We start from the raw sequence: 21670 nt of genomic DNA on the forward strand, positions 1-21670 counted from the left end.
TTGTTCATTTGGCCTGTGCCCTCTTCTCCAGGGTTTAGCCTTTCAAGAGATGCTTTTTTTTAAAAAAAAAAAGTGGGATCAATTTGCATTGGGGGAAAAGGAAGAATTGAGGAATGGTTCAGACATGATTAGTTCATGTCAAATTATGAACGCTTCATTTTGCTGGAATTACTCAATAGCAGTACTCATTGTAACAGTGGGCATGTCTGAAACTAGATGAGGATTGTCTAGACTCTAGACAATTCATGCAAAATACAATTACCCAGTTGAAGGGAATTTAGATGGACAGCTTTAATACTACTCTGGTCCCTCTCTACATTCTCTAAGACTTGAGTTTAGATCCTATGATGACAGTTAGCTTAGAATTACCTCAGATGGATAGAAGACAGAAAGATAGACCATCCCTGCCCTGCAAAATCTCTCTAGAGCACCCTATCTTTAAGGAATCCATTGGGGTGCATTTTGTTTGCTCTGAAACTATACCCCCCCCCCAAGGTGTATTATACGTGTGAAAATGGTGCTTCCTGAGGGACAAGTAGAAAGGTAATCAGAACTGTTGGGGTCCGCTGATGGAATCAAGAGGGTTGTTTCAATGAAGCACTGTAAAGATGGATGAGGGAATCAGATTCTGATCACTCTGACTTTAGCAGCAGAGCTGACACTTTAACAAGAGAGAAAGTGATCCAGTGTCCTGACAATTCTTTGCCAGATAGAACAGGCAAAGAGGCTAGACAGAGCTGGAATTAAAACAGCTTCAAATCTGATGTGTTTTGAGTTCAAAACGCAAACAACAGTGCAGATCTGGTTTTCAGTACCCCAATGGTTCATTTAATTATATTCCTGGCTTCCTTTGCAGACCCTTAAGGAATGGGTAGCCGTGGAGAGTGATTCTATTCAACCACGGCTAAGACAAGAAGTAACACGAATGGTGGAATTAACAGCAGACAGGCTTCGAGCTTTGGGAGCCACTGTTGGGTTAGTGAAGTTGGGCTCCCACAAGGTACCTATTTATCGTTGCCATGTTTCAAAATACTCTGATCTGTACTTTAACGGTGTGTTCTAAAGTAACGTATGAATAATTCTCATTGGTAGGAAGGAGTGAGACACCTATTGTCACATGGATAGTCACTTCTAAGCATAGGATCAAAACATTAACCCAGGAAGTAAGGTGGTTTCTTATATTTGGACCCAGCAGAGAAGGAGATACAGACAGAGAGAAGCTCATTTAAGCACATCTCTAGCTACCTTGGAAACCTTTATTGTTCTTGCAACAAAACTGAAACCAACCCGAAAGTGAGGCTTTGCTCTGGGGAGAGGAGAGTTCTCAAACATTTAAAGGGACAGGACAACACATTTTTACACCCTACATTAAAAAAAAAACTTCCCAAATATATATGTACCTTATCATTTACATAGACCCACAATCTTTATGGCCAGAAGGGACCATCAGGGATCATCTAGTCTGACTTTCTGCACATTGCAGGCCACAAAATATCAGCCACCTACTCCTGTAATAGACCCTTAACCTCTGGCTGAGTTACTGAAGTCCTCAAATCATGATTTAAAGACTTCAAGTTACAGAGACTCCACCATTTACACTAGTTTAAACCTGCAAGTGGCCCATGCCCCATGCAGCGGAGGAATGTGAACCTCCACACACACACACACACATCCGCCTCAGGGTGTTTGCCAATCTGACCTAGGGGAAAATTCTTTCCCTACCCCAAATATGGTGATCAGTTAGACCCTGAGCATGTGGGCAAGACCCACCAGCCAGACACCTGGGAAAGAATTATCTGTAGTAACTCAGAGCCCTCCCCATCTAGTATCCCATCTCCAGCCATTGGAGATATTTACTACAAGCAGTCGCAGATTGGCTACATGCCATTGTAGGCAGTCCCATCATACCATCCCTTCCATAACTTATCAAGCCCAGTCTTGAAGCCATTTAGGTTTTTTGCCCCTACTGCTCCTCTTGGAAGGCTGTTCCAGAACTTCATTTCTCTGTTGGCTAGGAACCTTCGCCTAATTTCGAGCCTAAACTTGTTGATGGTGAGTTTATATCCATTTGTTCTTGTGTCAGCATTGATGCTTAACTTAAATAACTCCTTCCCCTCCCTGATATTTATCCCTCTGATATCATTGCACTTTAAAAATATATCTCCCCTCAACCTTTGTTTGGTTAGGCTACACAAGCCAAGCTCTTTGAGTCTCCTCTCATAAGGTAGGCTTTCCATTCCTCTGATCATCCTAGTGGCTCTTCTCTGCACCTGTTCCAGTTTGAATTCATCTTTCTTAAACTTGGGAGACCAAAACTGCACACAGTATTCCAGATGAGGTTTCACCAGTCCTTTGTATAATGCTATTAACACTTCCCTCTCTCTTCTGGAAATAAGTTGCCTGATGCATTCTAGGACTGCATTAGCCTTTTTCACAGCCACATCATGTTGGCGGCTCATAGTAATCCTGTCATCACCCAATATACCCAGGTCTTTCTTCTCCTCTGTCACTTCCAATTGATAAGTCCCCACCTTATAGCAAAAATTCTTGTTAGTCCCTAAGTGTATGGCCTTGCACTTCGCACTACTAAATTTCACCTATTTTTATTACTCCAATTTTCAAGGTCATCCAGATTTTCTTGTATGATATTCCAGTCCTCCTCCATATTGGCAATACCTCCTAAGTTTGTGAGATCTGCAAATTTTAATAACACATTTCCACTTTTTGTGCCAAGGTCATTAATAAAAATGTTAAATAAGATAGGTACCAAGACTGATCCCTCAGGAACTCCACTAGTAACCCCCCTCCAGCCTGACTGAAAGGTTCACCTTTCAGTATGATCTATTGTAGTCTCCCCTTTAACAAGTTCCTTATCCAATTTTTATTTCTCATATTAATTCCCATCTTCTCCAATTTAATTAATAATTTCCCATGTGAAACTGTATCAAATGCCTGACTTACATCCAGGTAGATTAGATCTACTGCATTTCCTTTGTCTAAAAAATCAGTTATCTTCTCAAAGAAGAAGATTAGGTTGGTCTGGCATCATCTACCTTTTTTAAAACTATGTTGTATTTTATTCCAATTATCATTTACCTCTGTGTCCTTAACTACTTTCTCTTTCAAAATTTGTTCTGAGATCTTGCATACAATTGAGGCCTATAGTTCGCCAGATCACTTTTCCACCCCTTTTTTAAAAAGAGGTACTATATTAGCAATTCTACAGTCATAGGGCACAACCCCTGAGTTTACAGATTCATTAAAAATCCTTTCTATTGGGCTATCAATTTCATATGCCAATTCCTGTAATGTTCTTGGACGGAGATTATCCAGGCCCCCGCAATTTAGTGCCATCAAAGACTAAATAACCTAACTAAAATTTGTGAGTGGACAAGCCATGATCTGCCAAATAGCGGTGGATATTTTCCTTCGATCACATAAAAGGGATTGTCCTTCTAGTTGAAATTTCACTTGGAGTATCCCTTTTGGGACTAACTTTTCTCCAGTATAAATCTTCAAAACCATAAAAGTTTCTTCCAGAGGAACTTGTAACAAAGTCTGGTGATATCAATGAAATGCCAGCTCCAGGATCAAGCTCCATTCTTGTAGACATTCCTTCAATCAAGGGTGCGACCCAGATGCCATTTCTGACTCCAGCTTGTGATAAGGTAGTGCTAAGTCTTGGCCAGTGTCACTAGAGCTCTTGTTTTTTTCCACATTATGAATTCCTAATTCCCATCTTCTCTTAGGTTCAGTCTTCACAGGTGTCTTCTGGTATGGACGATTAACCTGTGCTGGAGGTCATTGAACTGTGACAGATCACAGCAATGTGTCCTTTCTTCTGGCACTTCCTGCAAATGACCTGGTGTGTCCAGCAAGTCTTCTCAGCATGCATAGTTTGTGCACAGTGGCCACACAGAAATTCCTTATGTAAGGGGGCTGTTGCCCCCTTACTAACATTCAGTGGGGGTGTTTTGGTTGGCTAGCTCCCAGTACAAAAGGGGGAAGGGTCTATGGGAAACCATGACCCTAAGACTGATAGTCCCCAGGAACAATGGGGAGAGCCCAATGCTCCAGGCCAGCCTGAATGACAGGGTGGGCAGGCTAATCAGGGAGTCAGGAGGCCAGGGAGGTCCCGTCTTCCGTGTGAGCTGGATTTGCCTGGGTCAGACAGAGTGGGGCCGAGCTAAGGAGAAAGCAGGGGCCCAAGCTAAGCTGGGAGCAGAGCTGTGCCAGATCCAGAGGGACCAGCAAAGCAGCCCAGAGAGAGCAAACCCTGTCCCGGGAGCACAGCTGCAGCCCCAAAGCCAGAGGCACAGCCCAGAGAGAGGAGACTTGCCCTGGGAGCAGAGCTGCAGCAACCAGAGCCAGAGGGGCCAGAAAAGCAGCCCAGGAAGCAGGTCAGTGCTGGGACCAGAGTCACAGAAGCAGCCTGCAGAGCAGACCTGTCCTGGGAGCAGAGCTGTAGCAACCAGAGGCAGAGGGGCCAAAGAAGCAGCCCAGGGAGCTGGAGGCAGAACAGCAGCAGCAGTGCTGAGACCGAGTGGTGGAGCTGGGGCTGGAGCAGTCTGGAGCTGGGTGCGGTGAGCAGCTGTGGAGACCGAGGGGGACCCTGGGCAGCGGGCCCAGCACAGGGAGACACCTCAGCCAAGGGGCTCTGCAGGCCAGGCTTGGATCGTAACCCTGACGGTGCGGGGGCGACACTGGGAAGAAGGGTCCTACCACTTAGAGCCTGAGAGCGTGTAGCCACCACCAGAGCAAGTGTCCAACCCACAGCATGCCTACAGCACAGCCAGGGCCTGAGAAGAAGGCCTGGGACTTTCAAGGAACAGACTGTGAACTGCCCTGACATTCCAGAGACACCGTTTGTGATGTTCCCTGCCACAGAGTGGGGTGATGTGTTTCCTTTAACCTTTCCCATTATTCCTTATTCTTTTTAAAATTAATTGTTGATTAAATAACTTGCATTTGCTTTAACTTGTATGTAATGGTCAGTGGGTCAGAGAAGTGCCCAGTGCAGAGAGAGCACCCCGGCGTGGGGACACCCTAGCCCCTGTCCTAGGTGACCACAGCAGGGTTGGGGGTCAAGCCCCCCAGGAATCCTGGGCCCAGCCTTGTTGGGGTTACGAGGACTCTGCCAGACAGGAGAGTGGAAGGGGAGTCCTCAAGGGCAGGGAGGCCACTGGGTAAAGGAAGTGGGAGCGAGGACTCAGGTCCTTTCATTAGCCCACTTCACCGGGGTAGTGCATAGTGACTATTCCCCCGCTTACACTTACATTCCCGTGGTTTTCTGTCTCATCAGTTCACAAGATGAACTTGTCAGTTCATGCTAAAGTCCAGAGAATCCTCTGCACTTTCCATTGCAACAGCCACTTCAACAGCCTTCTTGAATGTAAGCACTGATACAGTAAATAATTTTTTCAGGACCTGCTCATTGCATAATCCAGAGACTAACTGGTCATGGAGGGGAATCACTTAATATTTGTCTGAACTGACAACTTCCTTAGAGCAGCAGTGAACTGTGCTACCAACTCTCCACTTCCCTGATGTCGCTGATGTGACTGATATCATTCTGCTACCATCGATGGGTCGGAGAAAAATGTTCCTGTATTTCTGCATGAATTGCAGCGTACGTGGCGGTTCCGGGCACAGTTGGAGACAATAGATCATGCAGCAGTCCCTATGCCTTCAGTATGCCCATCACTGTTAACAAGGGTCTAACTCGTCTGACTGGAATAGAACAGCAAGTTACAAATTACTCAAAATTTTGGAGATACACCACCCATGATTTGCAGTTGTTGTTGAATTCACCAACATTGCCCACACAAATTTCCATTCCTCTGTTCTCCTGTTGGACTTCAAACCTCCTGGACACCTTCTCTGCCACAAGGAAATTCTTTTTTTGTTACTCTGCATCTGCACTCAGTCTGCCTCTTTTGGCTGCATGGCAACACTAGACTGTAGACTTCTCCCTTTGGCTGTATTTGGGCTCCCTCTACTGTCCGTAGACCCTCTGGGCAGGCTAAGCAGCTGCTCCGTCGCCTGCTTGCACATGGTCTGTCAACATGGTTGCTTACTTCCCGCTCACTGCTTTGTTTTCAGTAGCTCTGAGTAGTAGCCTATTCTTTGTTCAGTTTGTAATTGCCAGTTCCCCCTCTCTAGCTGAGTGGATCACACTCTCCCAGTAGCAAAAGCAGCAGACTGTCACCTTGTGCCTCTGGGTAAACTTTCCCCCCTTTTTACAGTATTATTTCCTTCCTTTGTCTTCTTTTCATTCAGGCAGTAGGAGCACTGGACATGCATGGGATAGAAATCCTTCATTGCCAAATGTTGTATCTGGACCCAGCGGAGAACGAGATACAGACACAGAGAAGCTCATTTAAACTCATCTAGCTGCCATGGAAACCTGGCAAAAAAACAACCCAAAAGTGAGGCTTTGCACTGGGGAGGGGGAGAGACCTCAAACATTTAAAGAGACAGGGCATCCATTTTCCTTCATTCTGTAGGGAGGAGAAAGCACTACACTTCTTACAAATTTCCTCTCCTACCAGTGTAATGCAGCAGCTACCTTCCTTTCATGCAGACCAAAAGCACGTGTTAATGCAATGCAGTCTGCAAATTCTTCTCCTCTGAAACAGAGAGCTGCTCCTTTTGTGAGCCATCCAGTTTTCTCTGACCTGTGCAGAAATCTGTCTTGTGTGCCATATTAGCTTGAGACCTTAGCCTGTCTTCAGAATGGTGTGCCTACCAATACGGCTTTATATTCATTTTTTAGTCGATTCCAAGAGCCTGGAACTTCAATCTGTTGCAAAACCAAAGTCAAAAGGCTTCTGTGCAGCCTTTGTTTTATTTTCCTGTCACATGTGGACAGTTTTCTATTGTCTCCATTGCAGGCTGAGTTTGGGAGGGAATGGAAGGGCCTAGCAAAGAGCGTGTGCTATCATTGTATTACAGTTAAACATTAGATGGGCTCTTCAGTTTCAAGAAGAAGCTCAATGGCTGGGGAGAGGAACTTAGTTTCTGTATAAGCTTTAGCGATAGGGTGGAAATCAGTTTTGACAACCTGCTCTGATAAGAGTCCAGTGCACCAGTAAAGGGTCATTTGAATACTGACAATTCCAATTCCCCTTGTAACTACTAGCATGTTCTCACAAAGCTTTGGCGTTTCTTTGTTACTGTGTTAATGTTCCTCCACAGCTACCTGATGGCCAGAGCCTTCTGTTGCCTCCTCTAATTCTAGCAGAACTTGGGAAAGATCCACAAAAACCCACTGTATGTTTCTATGGCCATGTGGACGTACAACCTGCCAAAAAAGAAGATGGATGGAAAACTGACCCCTACACACTGACTGAAACTGATGGTCTGTACATGGTCATTATTCTGGCACAAGTATTTGTATGCAAGACGGTAAATTATGGAGTGGGAGGAGGTTCCCTCTAAACTCAAGCCTGGTGTAAGAAGGTGCTACTCTTGTGGAAATCTCTGGGACAAATTCAAGGGAAATGGGCTTTCAGGAGCCATGCTGTCATTGGTTGAGTCCTGCTTGTGACTGCACAGAATCAGCTGGGAAAGAGCCAGCAGGAGTTAATCAGGGTTGGTTGTAGGAGCAGGCAAGCAAGGCAGTTGCCCTGGTTGTTAGTCTCTATGGTGCCACAAGTACTCCTTTTCTTTTTCCAGCGGGCACTGTACTGCTGTGCTGCTTGTGGGTTTTTGGTTTTGGGGGGTGTTTTTTGTTTTGTTTTTGCTCTGCTTTAATTGGCTGGTTTTGGTTTTGTTTTGGCTCTGCTGATTTGTTGGCTGTGGGCTGCACGTGGTGGGATTTTGTTGGTTTTTTGTTTGTTTGGTTGGTTGGTTGGTTTGCTTAGACGCTGGTGGGCTGAAAACATTTTCTGCCTTGGCCAACAAAACAGAATGTTTTTGCTCTGAAATCTTCTGGGTCAGAAGAGGATAATGCAGAATGTACAGCGCCTCCTCCCATTCTGCTCTCTACCCAGTGCTGTGATACCGCAGCTCCACAGAGCTCTGCCCAAGGACCTTCCACAGGGGCCAACAGTCATGGGCAGCTGTGAGCCCCCAATGTGGGGAGGCTAGCCGTGCACCTGCGGTCCCACCCCTTCTGTCCAAAGCCCTGCCTCCCCCTATCCCAATCTGCTGGAGCCCCGAGCCTCCCCCCATCCCTTCTGTTGGCCAGAGGAGCCCCAGCTGAACCCCCTTGAGCCTCCGGCCGGCCCCACCACTGGGCCACCAACTGGTCCCTGCTGGCCTCTAGCCGGAGCTGAGCTCCCTCTGGCTTGGCAGAGCTCATGCAGGGCCAAGGCTAGGCTTATGGGAGGCTTAGCCCCCTCCCCCCCCGCCCCCAGCCTATTATACCCGCCACCCATGCCGACAGTGATGCATGAAACTCAGTCGTATTCCCTCCCTTAATTTCATGCTCCCTCGAGAAATCAGATGGATCTAAGACAATGTAGAAAAGAAAACTATGGAGCCAAGGTCAAAGTGAGTCAGTAGAAGAGTAAGGTAGAGAACTCAGAAATCCCAACTCCTACTCCTGTGCTCTAACCACTAGTCCACTCCTTCCCACTCTTTGGGACCAATTCCTATCAAACTTACCAGTGTAGCTCCATTGACTTCAATGGCAGTTTCTCTGGATTTACACCAATGTAAATGAGAGCAGAATCTGGACCCTTATAAATGTATACAGATTTATCAATCTGAAAAGTTTTGTAGTAATACCATGGCCTGTAACCCTGGATGCATATATAGGACTTCAAGGTAGTGTGTAATTCCTACACACATCACTGCTGAGTGATACCATCCCTACAGTTCTTTTTGTGGGCTTCATCTGCATAGCAACTGCATGTTGTGCCAGACTGTATCAAAATGTTGTGATCTGGACAAACTTCTGTTAAGAACTAGAATAAAACCAGCAAGCAGACTTGTGCCACAAATCAACATTTGAACTTGGAGTCCTCAGAGGTCTAGTGCACTAACCCTACTGGGAAACATCTAACACCTTTACTTAAAACTATTCTGTGAAACGCTGGTTCCATTGACCTCAATGGGAGTTTTGCCATTGACTTCAGTAGAGCCAGGATTTCACCCATTTATATCTGAAGCAGCATCAGAGGCTCCAAAGTTTGATATAAGCTTTTTGTTTTTATTTTTTTAAGGAAATCTTTATGGGCGTGGAGCAACAGATAACAAAGGACCTGTCTTGGCCTGGATAAATGCAGTGGATGTATTCAGAGCACTAAAATTAGTAGGTAGCAAAGAGAAAACATTTGTATTCCAGTGGCACTGTGCAGGAGTGAATTTCAGATGTAACCTCATCCCCACAAATTGGTTTAATATATTTGTAAACATTAGTATAGTTTTAATACTGTTTCCAAGCCTTCCCCAAGAGCATTTTGTGCTTGGTATTTTATATATTGACCAGGCTCAATGTAATGCAGAGGGTGCAACCTCCTTGTCCTGCTTTATAGAAGGCACTGAGGAAAAAGGCAAGCATTAAACTGATTGGATACCCAGGAAGACCATTTGCTTGAAAGCTTTTTAAAATTGTAAAAGAACTGACTTTAAAGCAAGCTTTGGTCATGCTTAGTTTTGCACCTTTTAGTTCTGCTCTTGGCTGCAAGTTATCATCAGTATATGTGTATCCATGGTCAGAATAAGGATATGAAGCACCTGGAAAATGCTCATTCAGAACAGTATATTCTTGCAACAGCATATGAGATTCAGCAAAGAAAACAGCTAGCCTGCAAATATATAAATTATATCTTAGGTTATTTGCTGTCCAAGTCAGCTGTTGTAAACTGATTTGATTTATGGCTGTTTTCTACAATGTGCTAATCTTTCAAATCAGTAATGTCCAGGTTGGCATTTTAACAAGTGAATCAGATAAGGCTTAAGCTCCTGAATCCTCTCTCTAGCAAACAGCAAAGTTCATTATACAATATATGTGCACAGTTTATTCCTAATTTCTTTGTGGTTGTTTGGCGAACCACTCTGGTTTATCCGATCACTCAGGTTAAATTCCTCCCGGACATAAGTCCGTTAAAGTCCAGGGATTGTACTGGTGTTAAATCTGAAACCTGAAGAAAAGCAACGTGATGCTTTCTGTTTAACCTAGAAGACAATCTCCATAGCCTGAAAATGAGCCACAATGGAATGCTGAGCTTAGTTTTTCTTTCTTGTATGGGACATATGAGCATTTCTGCCGACTGCTGGCCCTTGATGAAAGTTGTCGGATGACCTTGCCTGCACTGAAGATTTTCTCAGACTCTCTCTATGCTGGAGTAGCTGGGCAATTTCACTGGTGCTCAGGGCACTGGCAGTACCGCTGGAGACTGCCCATCTGCATTTTTACCACCATGTCTAACCCTGCAGGTTTAGAGAACACAATGATAAAAATGCCAGCAAAGGGCCTACACTGACAGCCCCTCCATTGCTAGCATTGCTAGAGCTGCAACAGTGGGAGATATAGAGGAAAACTTCAGTGAGGATGCAGCCTGTATGTTAGGGAGCAAAGGGGAAAAAAAGGGAAAATAAGGAAGAGCTAGAGGAAAAAGTTTATCAGGGAAAGGAAATGTTGTCCCTGAGGCTGTATGTTCCAGGAGTGCCCTTTCTGGTGGGATGCGTTGTTATTATTTTTTATGACTTGTATTACTGTAGTGCCCAAGAACCCTAGTTGTGGACCAGGACCCCATTGTGCTCGGCAAACATTGCACAGAAAGGGGCTCCCTGCCCCAAAGAGATGACAATTTAATTAGATAGCCCACTTGGGCTGCCCCCCCTTTAGCCCAGTTTATTGGCCCTCTTAATGATTGAAAATGCCAGTTTCTTACCTAGGCTTTGTTGATTTTTTTACTTAGGACATGCCAGTAAACCTCAAGTTCATTATTGAAGGTATGGAAGAAGCAGGATCTCTTGGACTAGAGGAATTAATTAAGAAAGAAAATCAGCTTTTTTTCTCTGATGTTGACTATATTGTGATTTCGGATAACCTTTGGCTTAGCAACAGGAAACCAGCCCTCACCTATGGGACTCGGGGGAATCTCTGCTTCTCCGTGGAGGTACAAGAGAAAATGGCATTGATTTATTTGGGGTTGGGTCCTGGGGTGGAGGATGACAATGTGCTCTGTAAATACATGTTTGTGAGCAGAGGGACAGACTGACTGAATGCGAGTGCAGACCCTTCATCCCCATTCTCTCCAACTTCCACACCCTCCCCGCCCTAATTTCATCAGCTCCATTCACTCGCTCTCTCTTCTCCCAATCCCTCTCCTACTCCCCCTCACCTTCTCCCCACTCACAATTTCACATTCACTTTCATTGCCTCCTTCTCTCCCTCTCTCTCTCCCTCCTCCAACCTCCCACCTCCCCTCCACCCCCAAGGGTACATCTATGCTGCAACTGGAGGTGCAGTTTCCAGCTCGGGTAGACATACATGCACTAGGTTTGATCAAGCTGGCACACTAAAAATAGAAGTTGTTGCCTTAGTGACGCAGGCAGTGGCACTGGCTAGCTGCCCAAGTACAACCCTGGCCCCACTGCTGCCCCACCCCTGTGTGGCAGGCACTGCTCAATGCATGGTGTCTGCCGGCAGAGTGCACAACTTAGTGATATTGGGGACTGTTGGTTGAGAAGCCACACTAAGGTTCTGAAGCCACTGACCAGAGTAAGTAGTACATTGTAAGTGATTTACCAGTTTGCATGAGCCACTGGGAAATAAAGGGAGGACAGGAAAATAAATTCCTTATCTGGAAGTTTTTGCATCAGTAAGTAAGATGGGAGATCCTTCCTTGGCACCATCCTTCAATCTAATCCCTAGAGAACCAAATCAAAATCTACATCAGCCCCAGTACTGGAAAAAGAATAAAATTAGTCAATGAATATTTTGACTAAAAGCAAATCTCTCAAGCTCCTGAATACAACTCTTTCAAGCCATGCTGAAAATGAATGACTCCATCAAAACAGCAAAAATGATCCATATCTGCTACTAGGTGGCTGCCCAGAATGATACTTGGAGCTCAACTTGTCTGTCTCATACTATGTCGCAAAGCCACTAGGCCATCTTTCACTTGCCAGAAGCAGACCTGAGACCATTTCTGACCCGGAGTTTTCCACATTGCAGCAGAGGGAATTTCCTAAAAGTACCTAGGATACGTCTTTTTTTAAATAGAGGCCATAAATAAACATAAATACCTGAGTCCCTATGGAAAGCCAGTGATTTGAAAGCATTAAAATAATGTGCTTTGCTTGTCAACATGTTGCCTTTATTTCATACAGGTACAGTGTGGGGAGAGAGATCTTCATTCAGGAAGTTTTGGAGGCATCATTCATGAACCAATGACCGATCTAATAGCTCTGCTTGGTAAGACTGCATTTCATATGACTAGGCAATAACTAGTTGGTAATGGGTGAGGGTGAACCTCAGAAAGTTCAGTGTGGTTTGTGTAAGTATCCTGACTTTTGGATGATCGTGTGTGGGGTTTTTTTTTGTGTGAAGCTGGCCCACTGACTTCAGTGGAGTAGCTCAGGTGCTTAAAGTTACACGTTAAAGTGCCTTGCTGACTCCAGGCCTATTAAATGTGGCCCCTCGGTGCATGTCTAAAATACAAATACTTCGCACTATTTCCACCAGTGCTACCAGTGTTAGGAGCCCTAGAGTAGATGGCCCACCAGTTGCTGACATCATTGTCAGCACCATGTTTATTAGACTGCTCCAGGCAAGTCTTATTGACATGTGCTATTAGTGAAGCCTTCTGACATTGGATATATTTTATGCTAATTGTTATATAAACTGAATGATGTTTCCATATCAGCTTCATGAAAGACTGAACAGCAAACAGCAACTCAATGGGTTTTTTTAGTAAATTAGCAAATACCCCAAGCCAGAGTACTGTATTGTTAAATGGGAACGAGTGACTTGACTAGATGTGACTGGGTCTTGGTATGAAAAAAAGGGGTCCCAGTATGGAAATGGTTGAGAACCACTGCCCTAAATTAAAGGGATGATTATGTCTGTTGCTATGTGTTCTGTAGATAGCCTTGTGGATACATCAGGTCGTATTTTGATCCCTGGAGTCTATGATAATGTTGCTTCCCTTATGGAAGAGGAGAAGAAGTTGTATGAAGCAATTGAATTTGATCTAGAGGAACATAAAAATAATAGCGGTGTGAAAAAATTCCTATATGACACTAAGGTACAGTAACATCTTTATTAATGGTCTGCAGAAAGAGTTTAAATGACCCATTAATTACTTTCACCGATTACTCCAAACTTCAAGGTTTTTCAAGCAACAGTGAACACAGGCAAAAAAACCCCAGGAATCTAAAGAGTTAAAAGCTCAGGTAGGAAGTTTAAAAAAAAAAGATTTGGCCTGGTCAAATGCAAACATCTAGGGGAAAATAATCAAAAATGCAGATAGTCAATAAAAAGTAATAATACAAAAAAACCCTCCAAAACCCAACAACCCCCCAAAAGAAACAAAAAACACTTATTAGACAGCCAAGGTGGATGACATGATATCTTTTATTAGTATTCATATCATTACCTCACCCATCTTGTGTCTCTAATATCCTGGGACCAACACAGCTACAACAACACTGTAGACAAAAAGCCACTTATGTAAGACCGTAGACTAGAGAGTAAAATTGTATTCAGTTTGGAAAGTGGATGGCAGCAGAAAAGTTGGTATAATTTGGGGCTGGTTTTATTTATTTAATTTAGATTTTGATGTCTGAAGCTTTTGACAGAATTTTAAGATGACGATCCCAAAAACGAACAATACCAATAAAACCCAGCAGCTAAGAACTGGTCTACCCAAGTTGTACCAGTATTCCTATGTCACTTTGGGATGTGATTTTTTAAAAATTACCTCTATATTTACGTTGGTGTAAAACCCTAGCACATATGCAGTTATTCCGGTATATAAGTGCCTTATACTGGTATAGCTTATTCCACTTCCTGAACCAGAATAAAAGCTATACCGTTTTAAGCACTTTTATATTGATATAACTGAGTCCACACTAGGGAGGGTTTGCCACTTTAACTATATTAGTATAGTTAAAGCCGTACAAATTGTCTTTTGCATCCGCTCCAGAGAATTGATGGGACTGTTCGCTGATCACTGTCCAGTTACTATTTCCATTATTTAAATATGAGTTGCCCATTATTAAAAGCTTTTCTTCCCTTCTTCACCGTCGGAGCTTGTCCATTCTGCTTAGTATCATTTGAACCAATGCACGAATAGGGTACGGCAAGATGGTGTAAAACCTTGTAAGCTGAGTAGGCCAGCAGTTCTAAGGTGAGTGGCCACGGAGATCTGAGGGGTTTTAGTAGCTGACTGGAGACTGCATAATAATGATCCCTGTTAACTTGCATCCGATGAAGTGAGCTGTAGCTCACGAAAGCTTATGCTCAAATAAATTGGTTAGTCTCTAAGGTGCCACAAGTACTCCTTTTCTTTTTGCGAATACAGACTAACACGGCTGTTACTCTGAAACCTGTTAACTTGGTAACGATCATATTCCAGGCTAATACACTCCTTTGCCATTGGCATCAGAATTTATTAGCCCAGGATACAACTACTACTTTGCAAACAAGAAGAACGCTCAAGTAATTTATAAACAAATAGAATACAGTTTATTAAGAGATTATCACAATTCATGATCCTTCTGTAAAATTAGAAGTAATGACAATCGAAAATAGCTAAATAATCACTTCATAAGTCAGTTGGTATTTTCCTTTTTAGTTCATTATTTTTATTATCCACTTTTACCTCCAAGACACTCTTCCCATGCTGTTTTTTCACCTGTCTGCTCCTACTGTCACCAGAGTTGTACATGAATAACTTTCCCCTTCCATATATTTTAACCACAAATCAATCAGCTCTTAATTGCAGAAATGATCAAGCACAAATTTTACATGCAAGATACTTAGCTTTTCAGTAGATTGTGTGAATTTTGAATGGCTGTGGCATTGTCACTTTTATTTTGTTTTGTTTGTTACATTATAAAGGAGGAAGTACTTATGCACCTGTGGCGTTACCCCTCTCTCTCTATTCATGGGATTGAAGGAGCTTTTCATGAACCAGGAATAAAAACAGTTATACCCGCAAGAGTAATAGGAAAATTTTCAATCCGGCAAGTCCCTCACATGGACATTTCAATCGGAGAACGTCAGGTAATACTGGCAAACTTGAACTTTTGGTCAGTCCTCTGCATGTTAAATTCCTGTTAATTTCAGAGATCCTCTCAACACTTAAAATTTACAGCCAGAATAATGAACTGCATCTTTCCACTGTGTGGCCGTGTATGGGCTTGGGAGTGAAAGTGTGTGTCTGTGAGTGCACAATTTCTGGATACATTATTGTTGAAGGATGTAATTTATAAACACTGTTAATGAAATGATGCTTTCCTTTTAGGTGATACAATATTTAGAGGATGTATTCTCTAAGAGAAACAGCCCAAACAAACTGAAGGTGTCTGTGCCAATAAGTGCAATGCCATGGGTTGCTGACATAAATTCTCCTCTTTATACAGCAGCAAGAAGGGCAATCAAAACAGGTTTGTTCTTTCTTTTATTATTTTTAACATCCACCAAACAATGTCACACTAACAGTGACTTGCACAAAGGAAAAGGAGCTTTTCTAAAATTAATGAATTTCTTGTTTGGAAGATTATTTAGATCCAGATAATTTGGGAAGGCGGGGCGAGGTACTTATTCAGTGAATGAACTGTCCCTGTTTGGTGACACTCTTGCAATTTGGTTTTATGGTTCTAGTCTCCCAACAGTTCATGGAAGAATTTAGTTGCAGGTAACCACTTACTGCTGCTGTCTTATGTATCAGGCACACTAAGGAAAACTCACCTCAGTGCTGCCCTTTGACATATCATAATGTACCTGATTTCAGTGGAGTGTAATACTTAAATAAATAAATGCAGCACAGCAGGTAAATGGGGCAGCTATGCAGATAAGCATTACCCTTGTAAATGCTCCCACTTGTTGATAAAAGATCTTTTTAATGTTCCCCCTCAGAAATATCAAATATGGTTGTCTCTCTACCTCAGGAAAGGTAATGTAAGCAGGTCTTTCACTGCTAGATCTGAGTTAAAGTTTCTCTTCCCCGGGACACTGTAAGCTTCTCCTGGAACCCCCAGGAACTGCCCTCCTCCCTTGCCTGTCCTCTTTTCTTCTCTCCATTCCCAAGTAACAGGGTACAAATATTAAGAACCTGATTCTGCCTCTCTGCAACACTTTTGCTTAGGTTATTCAAAGGGGGCTTGGGGCAATAGAGAGGGTATTTCCTCTTCCCCTAGGAAGGAGTGTGCAATGCTGTCTCTTTCTCACTTCATGTATCTTTGCTTTCTACACAACATTTAATATATGTGACACAGCAGGACTCCAAATAATTTTGTTTACTAACTATATATAAACACACAAGGCCTAGCTACATATATACACTGCTGCACTGTTAGATTCTGGTGGCTTCTATGATAGAAAAAATGGAAACCCATAAGAGGGTTACATTACTTTTCAAAAGCAGAAGATTCGCTTACAGCACTTTAAAAAGAGGAGAAAACCTAAACCCAGTGCAAATAGCTGGTTTTTGAGGCTTTGATTTAGCAAGGTATTTAACCATGTGCTTAATATTAATCATGTGAGTTGAATCACTGATTTCAATAGGACTACTTGGTCTTAAAGTTAGGTATATGCTTAAGCACCTTCTTGGATTGGGGCCTATATTACAAGGTAAGAGGCAGCTGGAAGATACTGTCTCACTTTTCTGTGTACTGTGATGCAAAATCAGAATAGTATCAAAAGACTAGTATAGTTTTCTAGGATGTGCATAATGGTATTATTACATCAGCTGGCTATACAGTCTCCCACAAAAGAAATACTACCAAGAAAAGTTTGTGCTGGGCAGAATGCCAAAGCTCACTAGTTCCGGTGAAGAGACCAATGTGTCTTCATTTTACTTCTGCAGAATTTCATTCTTTCCATGTGTTTCAGTTTTTGGACAAGATCCAGAAATGATCCGGGATGGCTCAACAATTCCTATTGCCCAAACGTTCCAGAATATAACAAGGAAGAGTGTGATGATGCTTCCAATTGGAGCAGCTGATGATGGGGAACATTCCCAAAACGAGAAAATAAGCAGGTTAAATTTTAAAAAAAGGCACCGTAGGAGACTAGAGGAGGAACTGAAGTACTAATACTCACCCACAGCAATCCCAGCATACTAGGCTGTGCCCAACTGATTCCAATTGACAAGTGATTCCAATTGTCTCTATCTGTTTTATCCAATAGAATCTATTTGGGGGTATTCAGAGTTGTATATGCTTATCTTAATGACAAAAAATAAGGTTTTGTGGCTTTTTACTTGTGTTGCTCCTGCAGTACCAAACAAGGCTAAAAAGGAATAAGATGGAGTCTGTTCCTTCTTCCCTATTAACAGAAGTGCATTGTTGCCAGCTTGCATGAGTTTATTGCAAGTCTCATAATAATTGGGGTTTTTTTTCTTAAAGTCCCAGCAAGATGCTGGAATCAAGGGATTGCATGATAATCTCAGCTGTCATTTAAAAAAACCTACCCTATATGTTTCTGGTCCTTGTGATTGCGGAGAATTAAGAATGGGAAGGAAGTGTGCCCTAAAGTCGCCGACACATGAAGGCAAATAAAAATAACCCAACATTTATTTTTTTAAAAAATCACATGAATTTTAAGCTTATTTTATGATTGTTTGGAGCCTGATGCATGACTTTGGAATGCATGGGGTCGCCAATACTGGAATTGTCTACCAAGTTCCAACAAGTTACACTTTCAGACAGCTAGGTTTTCACTGAGGGCATAATTTGAAGGAAATAGTGTGACTGAGGAAGGCTGCAGACCCTTTATAACAGGTGGTGATTTGTGAGATGGAAGAACTCAGCTTGATTTTTAGAACTCAGGTTTATAGTTGCAGGGTTGGCAGTTAGAAGAAAATATCTTTTTCTTGTAAACTGACCACATATGATCTGGAAATAATTGAGAGACAGTAAACATGAAATCCCACTATCACATTCAACAGCTGTTTTTTCAGAGTAGACCCACACATTAAGGTTATGGACAGAAGTACTGAGGGGAAACTACACAAAATTTTAAATCCTCTGATCATCTTTCTGGAATACACACTTTGCTGCATGTCAGGAAAACCAGATGTTAAACGGCATCCTTAATTCATGCAGTTGTTCCATCCTCCCTCCCTGCTTTCCCCTTACCATGTGAATAAAGGAAGGCCTGACAACACTGTCTTTTTAGGATGGAAGAGAAAATTTATTGTCGTTTGCCTGACCCTTTAGTTTGTCTGTGTTAATATGCTGTTAATTCACAGAGAGAGACTTGCCATCATAGCTGGCACTAATGACAAACTTATGAGACACTTAGCAAAGAAATATGGATTAAGTTGGCACAGAACACTGCAGTTCCTGTCTCATCCTTAGAGATGGTTTTCCCACCCTCCCCATCCCTGAACTAGGATAAGGCATTTTGGTGGGATGGGATGGAGAAGCTAGCATGGCCATGTCCCATGTTGTGTTTGTCCTGTGGATAATTTGGAGATTTACAATTTAAGGGTTCTTAATGTGGCACTTTGAAACCCAAGCACTTAATTCTTCCTTTCTCTCTCCCTCCCCACTAAATGTAGGGCCCGATCTTGCAAAGTGTTGAGTGCCCTCAAGTCTAATTGAAACCCATAAGAGTTGAGAGTGTCAAGCACCTCACAGGGTCAGGCCCTTGTTTTGCATAATCTGTTTAGCAACATTGGTCTTTCTTTCTTTTTTTGCATAGGCACAATTACATTCAAGGAACAAAACTGTTCGCAACCTTTTTCTTGGAGATTGCAAAGCTGCATGGACAGTTATAGGAAGCGTCCAACACGACGACTACAAACTGATGGATCCTGGCAAGACAATAAGCTATACACCTGTGTATTGGCTTAAGTATTCTAACCTCCTTCTTTACTACTCTGGAGAAATATGTACAAACAATAAAATATTTAGAAGTTGTCATAAATATAAAGGGAAGGGTAACCACCTTTAAAATCCCTCCTGGCCAGAGGAAAAATCCTTCCACCTGTAAAGGGTTAAGAAGCTAGGATAACCTTGCTGGCACCTGACCAAAATGACCAATGAGGAGACAAGATACTTTCAAAAGCTGGGAGGAGGGAGAAAAACAAAGGGTCTGTGTCTGTGTGTGTGATGCTTTTGCCGGGGACAGAACAGGAATGGAGTCTTAGAATTTAGTAAGTAATCTAGCTAGATATGCGTTAGATTATGATTTCTTTAAATGGCTGAGAAATTAAGCTGTGCTGAATAGAATGGATATTCCTGTCTGTGTGTCTTTTTGTAACTTAAGGTTTTGCCTAGAGGGATTCTCTATGTTTTGAATCTAGTTACCCTGTAAGGTATTTACCATCCTGATTTTACAGAGGTGATTCTTTTTTACTTTTTACTTCTATTAAAATCCTTCTTTTCAGAAACTGAATGCTTTTTCATTGTTCTAAGATCCAAGGGTTTGGGTCTGTGGTCACCTATGCAAATTAGTGAGGATTTTTACCAAACCTTCCCCAGGAAGTGGGGTGCAAGGGTTGGAAGGATTTTGGGGGGAAAGACGTTTCCAAACAACGCTTTCCTAATAAAAATAAACCCAGATAAACATTTGGTGGTGGCAGTGGAAGTCCAAGGGCAAAGGGTAAAATAGTTTGTACCTTGGGGAAGTTTTAACCTAAGCTGGTAAAAGTAAGCTTAGGAGGTTTTCATGCAGGTCCCCACATCTGTACCCTAGAGTTCAGAGTGGGGAAGGAACCTTGACAGAAGTGCACCGCATGTCTGAAACTGTTGAAAAATTAAATGCCTGCTACGGCTTGCAACATGCACTAACTAGCATATAGATAGTGTTTAACCAAATCAAGTGATTCCTTGCGCAATACAATTGGATCAAAGGTGCGTCATGCTCATTGAATGGAATGTTTCAGTTTGTAACTTTAGCCTAGGGGGGTGTCTGGAGCAGGAAACACAGTTTATGTTATTAAAATTTACTTATTTCCAGAAATGAGCCAGGTCAGCCGATAGTTGGGGGGTACAGTGAGGGCAGCTGGCTTCAGCAGTGTAACTGAGCATGCTCAGTGCATTTGAGCATGCTCAGTACAAGCCAAGCAGCAAATCTGGGGTGGGGGAGCATGTGACCCTGCATGCCCTCCCGCCCCGTATTACTGCTGCTTATTTGCAGTTTGGCAAAGATCGTATTGCTTTGTTCACATTCCAGTTCCTGAACATAAGCTCCTTCGCAGTACCCCTTCTTTCCTTTTGGCTATGTATGAATTTCTATCAGATGATTTGCTGAAAAATATTTCACCATATTATCCTCTTGCCTGGTCACTTTTCCTATGCAAAAAACTGGAAATAAGATGAATATGCCATCAGGATCAGTTTGTCAAACTCAGTGCAAAGAATAGCCCAGTCCCGAAATCTCTCATTCTCATGAGCAGTCCCTCTGAAGTCAATGGAGCTTCTCAGGTGAAAAGAGATTTGCCGGTTTGGATCCTGCCTAGTTCTTTGTTTAATCTTATTCTCTTCCCATTTTGCTGTTTGTCATTAAAGATTGCTGTGTATTATTCTCCTCCTTAATGTGACTTTATTTTTATACACCAAGCATGAAGTCACTCATGAATATCTTTTCAGACGGATAGTGTATCACCTGAATAGGTGTTTTACTCCCAAATCAGCTGGTTCTAAATTGTCATCACTTTTAAAGTATCAATTTTAGGTTAAGAACAAATTAAAAACTAAGACAAGTGATGTGTGTTGAAACTACATTTACATATATGAGAGAGTTACTTTTGTTAGATTTTTTTTTTTGTTAAACCTCTGGAAAAACTTACATGAGAAAGACAGACAAGATTGTGTGTCTAGTTCAAATCTGTATCTGTGTCAAATCAAAATGGGAATGATTTGGGCCACATAGTTAGTTTACACAGAAACAGAATGATCAATCCGGTTTGAAACAACTGAAATAGAGAAAAGAACTTTATTTTGTGCAACGATGTTATTCTTGGCGACATTATCCCTATTGTCAAAAAGATTAAATAATTAATAAATAATGGCAACTGACCTCTCTTCTTTTTTTACCCTACATAATAATGAGAACAAGGAAAGGGCAGAAAGTTTGGAACCAATAAATGGAAATGCTTTGTAGTAGTTAACCTGTGGAATCAGCTGCTGCAAGAGGACATTAGGATAAATGCTACAGCAGAATTTTTAAAAAGTTGAACTAATTTCTCGTTTGTAGTTATGCAAGAGACTCCTCTCTGCTTCTGGAAACACTTTGTGCAAGTTCTCCACCTGCAATGCAGAAGTATTACCACCTCCAAAAATATTCTGATGGAAAATGCCCGATAAGATCTAGTAAATAGTGTTACTGGGGCACTATAGAGCACTGTTACACATAGAGGTGCAAGTTTTGGTTTTTTTAAGCCTGTCAGCAGTGTATCTGCCAGGTCAATACTGGTAAAAGAAGGCCTCTCTGGGGATACATGAGCTGTATAAATATTTTCCACTTTTACGACTAGCAAGAAGGGCAGTGCAGTGACTTTCTCCAGACTTGGCCCCCTATTGCTTCCCGCTCTTC

At 42.5% G+C, this 21670-nt stretch overlaps 1 protein-coding gene across 2 annotated transcripts in view; it reads left to right on the forward strand.

Annotated features, from left to right (window-relative positions):
• Positions 1-19324, forward strand: part of LOC141981480 (beta-Ala-His dipeptidase-like) — a 33498-nt gene extending 14174 nt beyond the window's left edge. For both annotated transcript variants that reach the window (XM_074943145.1, XM_074943146.1), the window contains exons 3-12: positions 857-1000; positions 7198-7360; positions 9171-9259; positions 10872-11072; positions 12289-12373; positions 13045-13205; positions 15023-15187; positions 15429-15570; positions 17018-17165; positions 18833-19324. In XM_074943145.1, coding sequence (XP_074799246.1) covers positions 857-1000; positions 7198-7360; positions 9171-9259; positions 10872-11072; positions 12289-12373; positions 13045-13205; positions 15023-15187; positions 15429-15570; positions 17018-17165; positions 18833-18908 — 1374 coding nt within the window. In that variant the 3' untranslated portion in view covers positions 18909-19324. The remainder of the gene's footprint in view (positions 1-856; positions 1001-7197; positions 7361-9170; positions 9260-10871; positions 11073-12288; positions 12374-13044; positions 13206-15022; positions 15188-15428; positions 15571-17017; positions 17166-18832) is intronic.
• The last annotated feature ends 2346 nt before the right edge of the window (positions 19325-21670 follow it).

The sequence above is a fragment of the Natator depressus genome, chromosome 2 (genome assembly GCF_965152275.1).
Source record: "Natator depressus isolate rNatDep1 chromosome 2, rNatDep2.hap1, whole genome shotgun sequence".
NCBI lineage: Eukaryota > Metazoa > Chordata > Testudines > Cheloniidae > Natator > Natator depressus.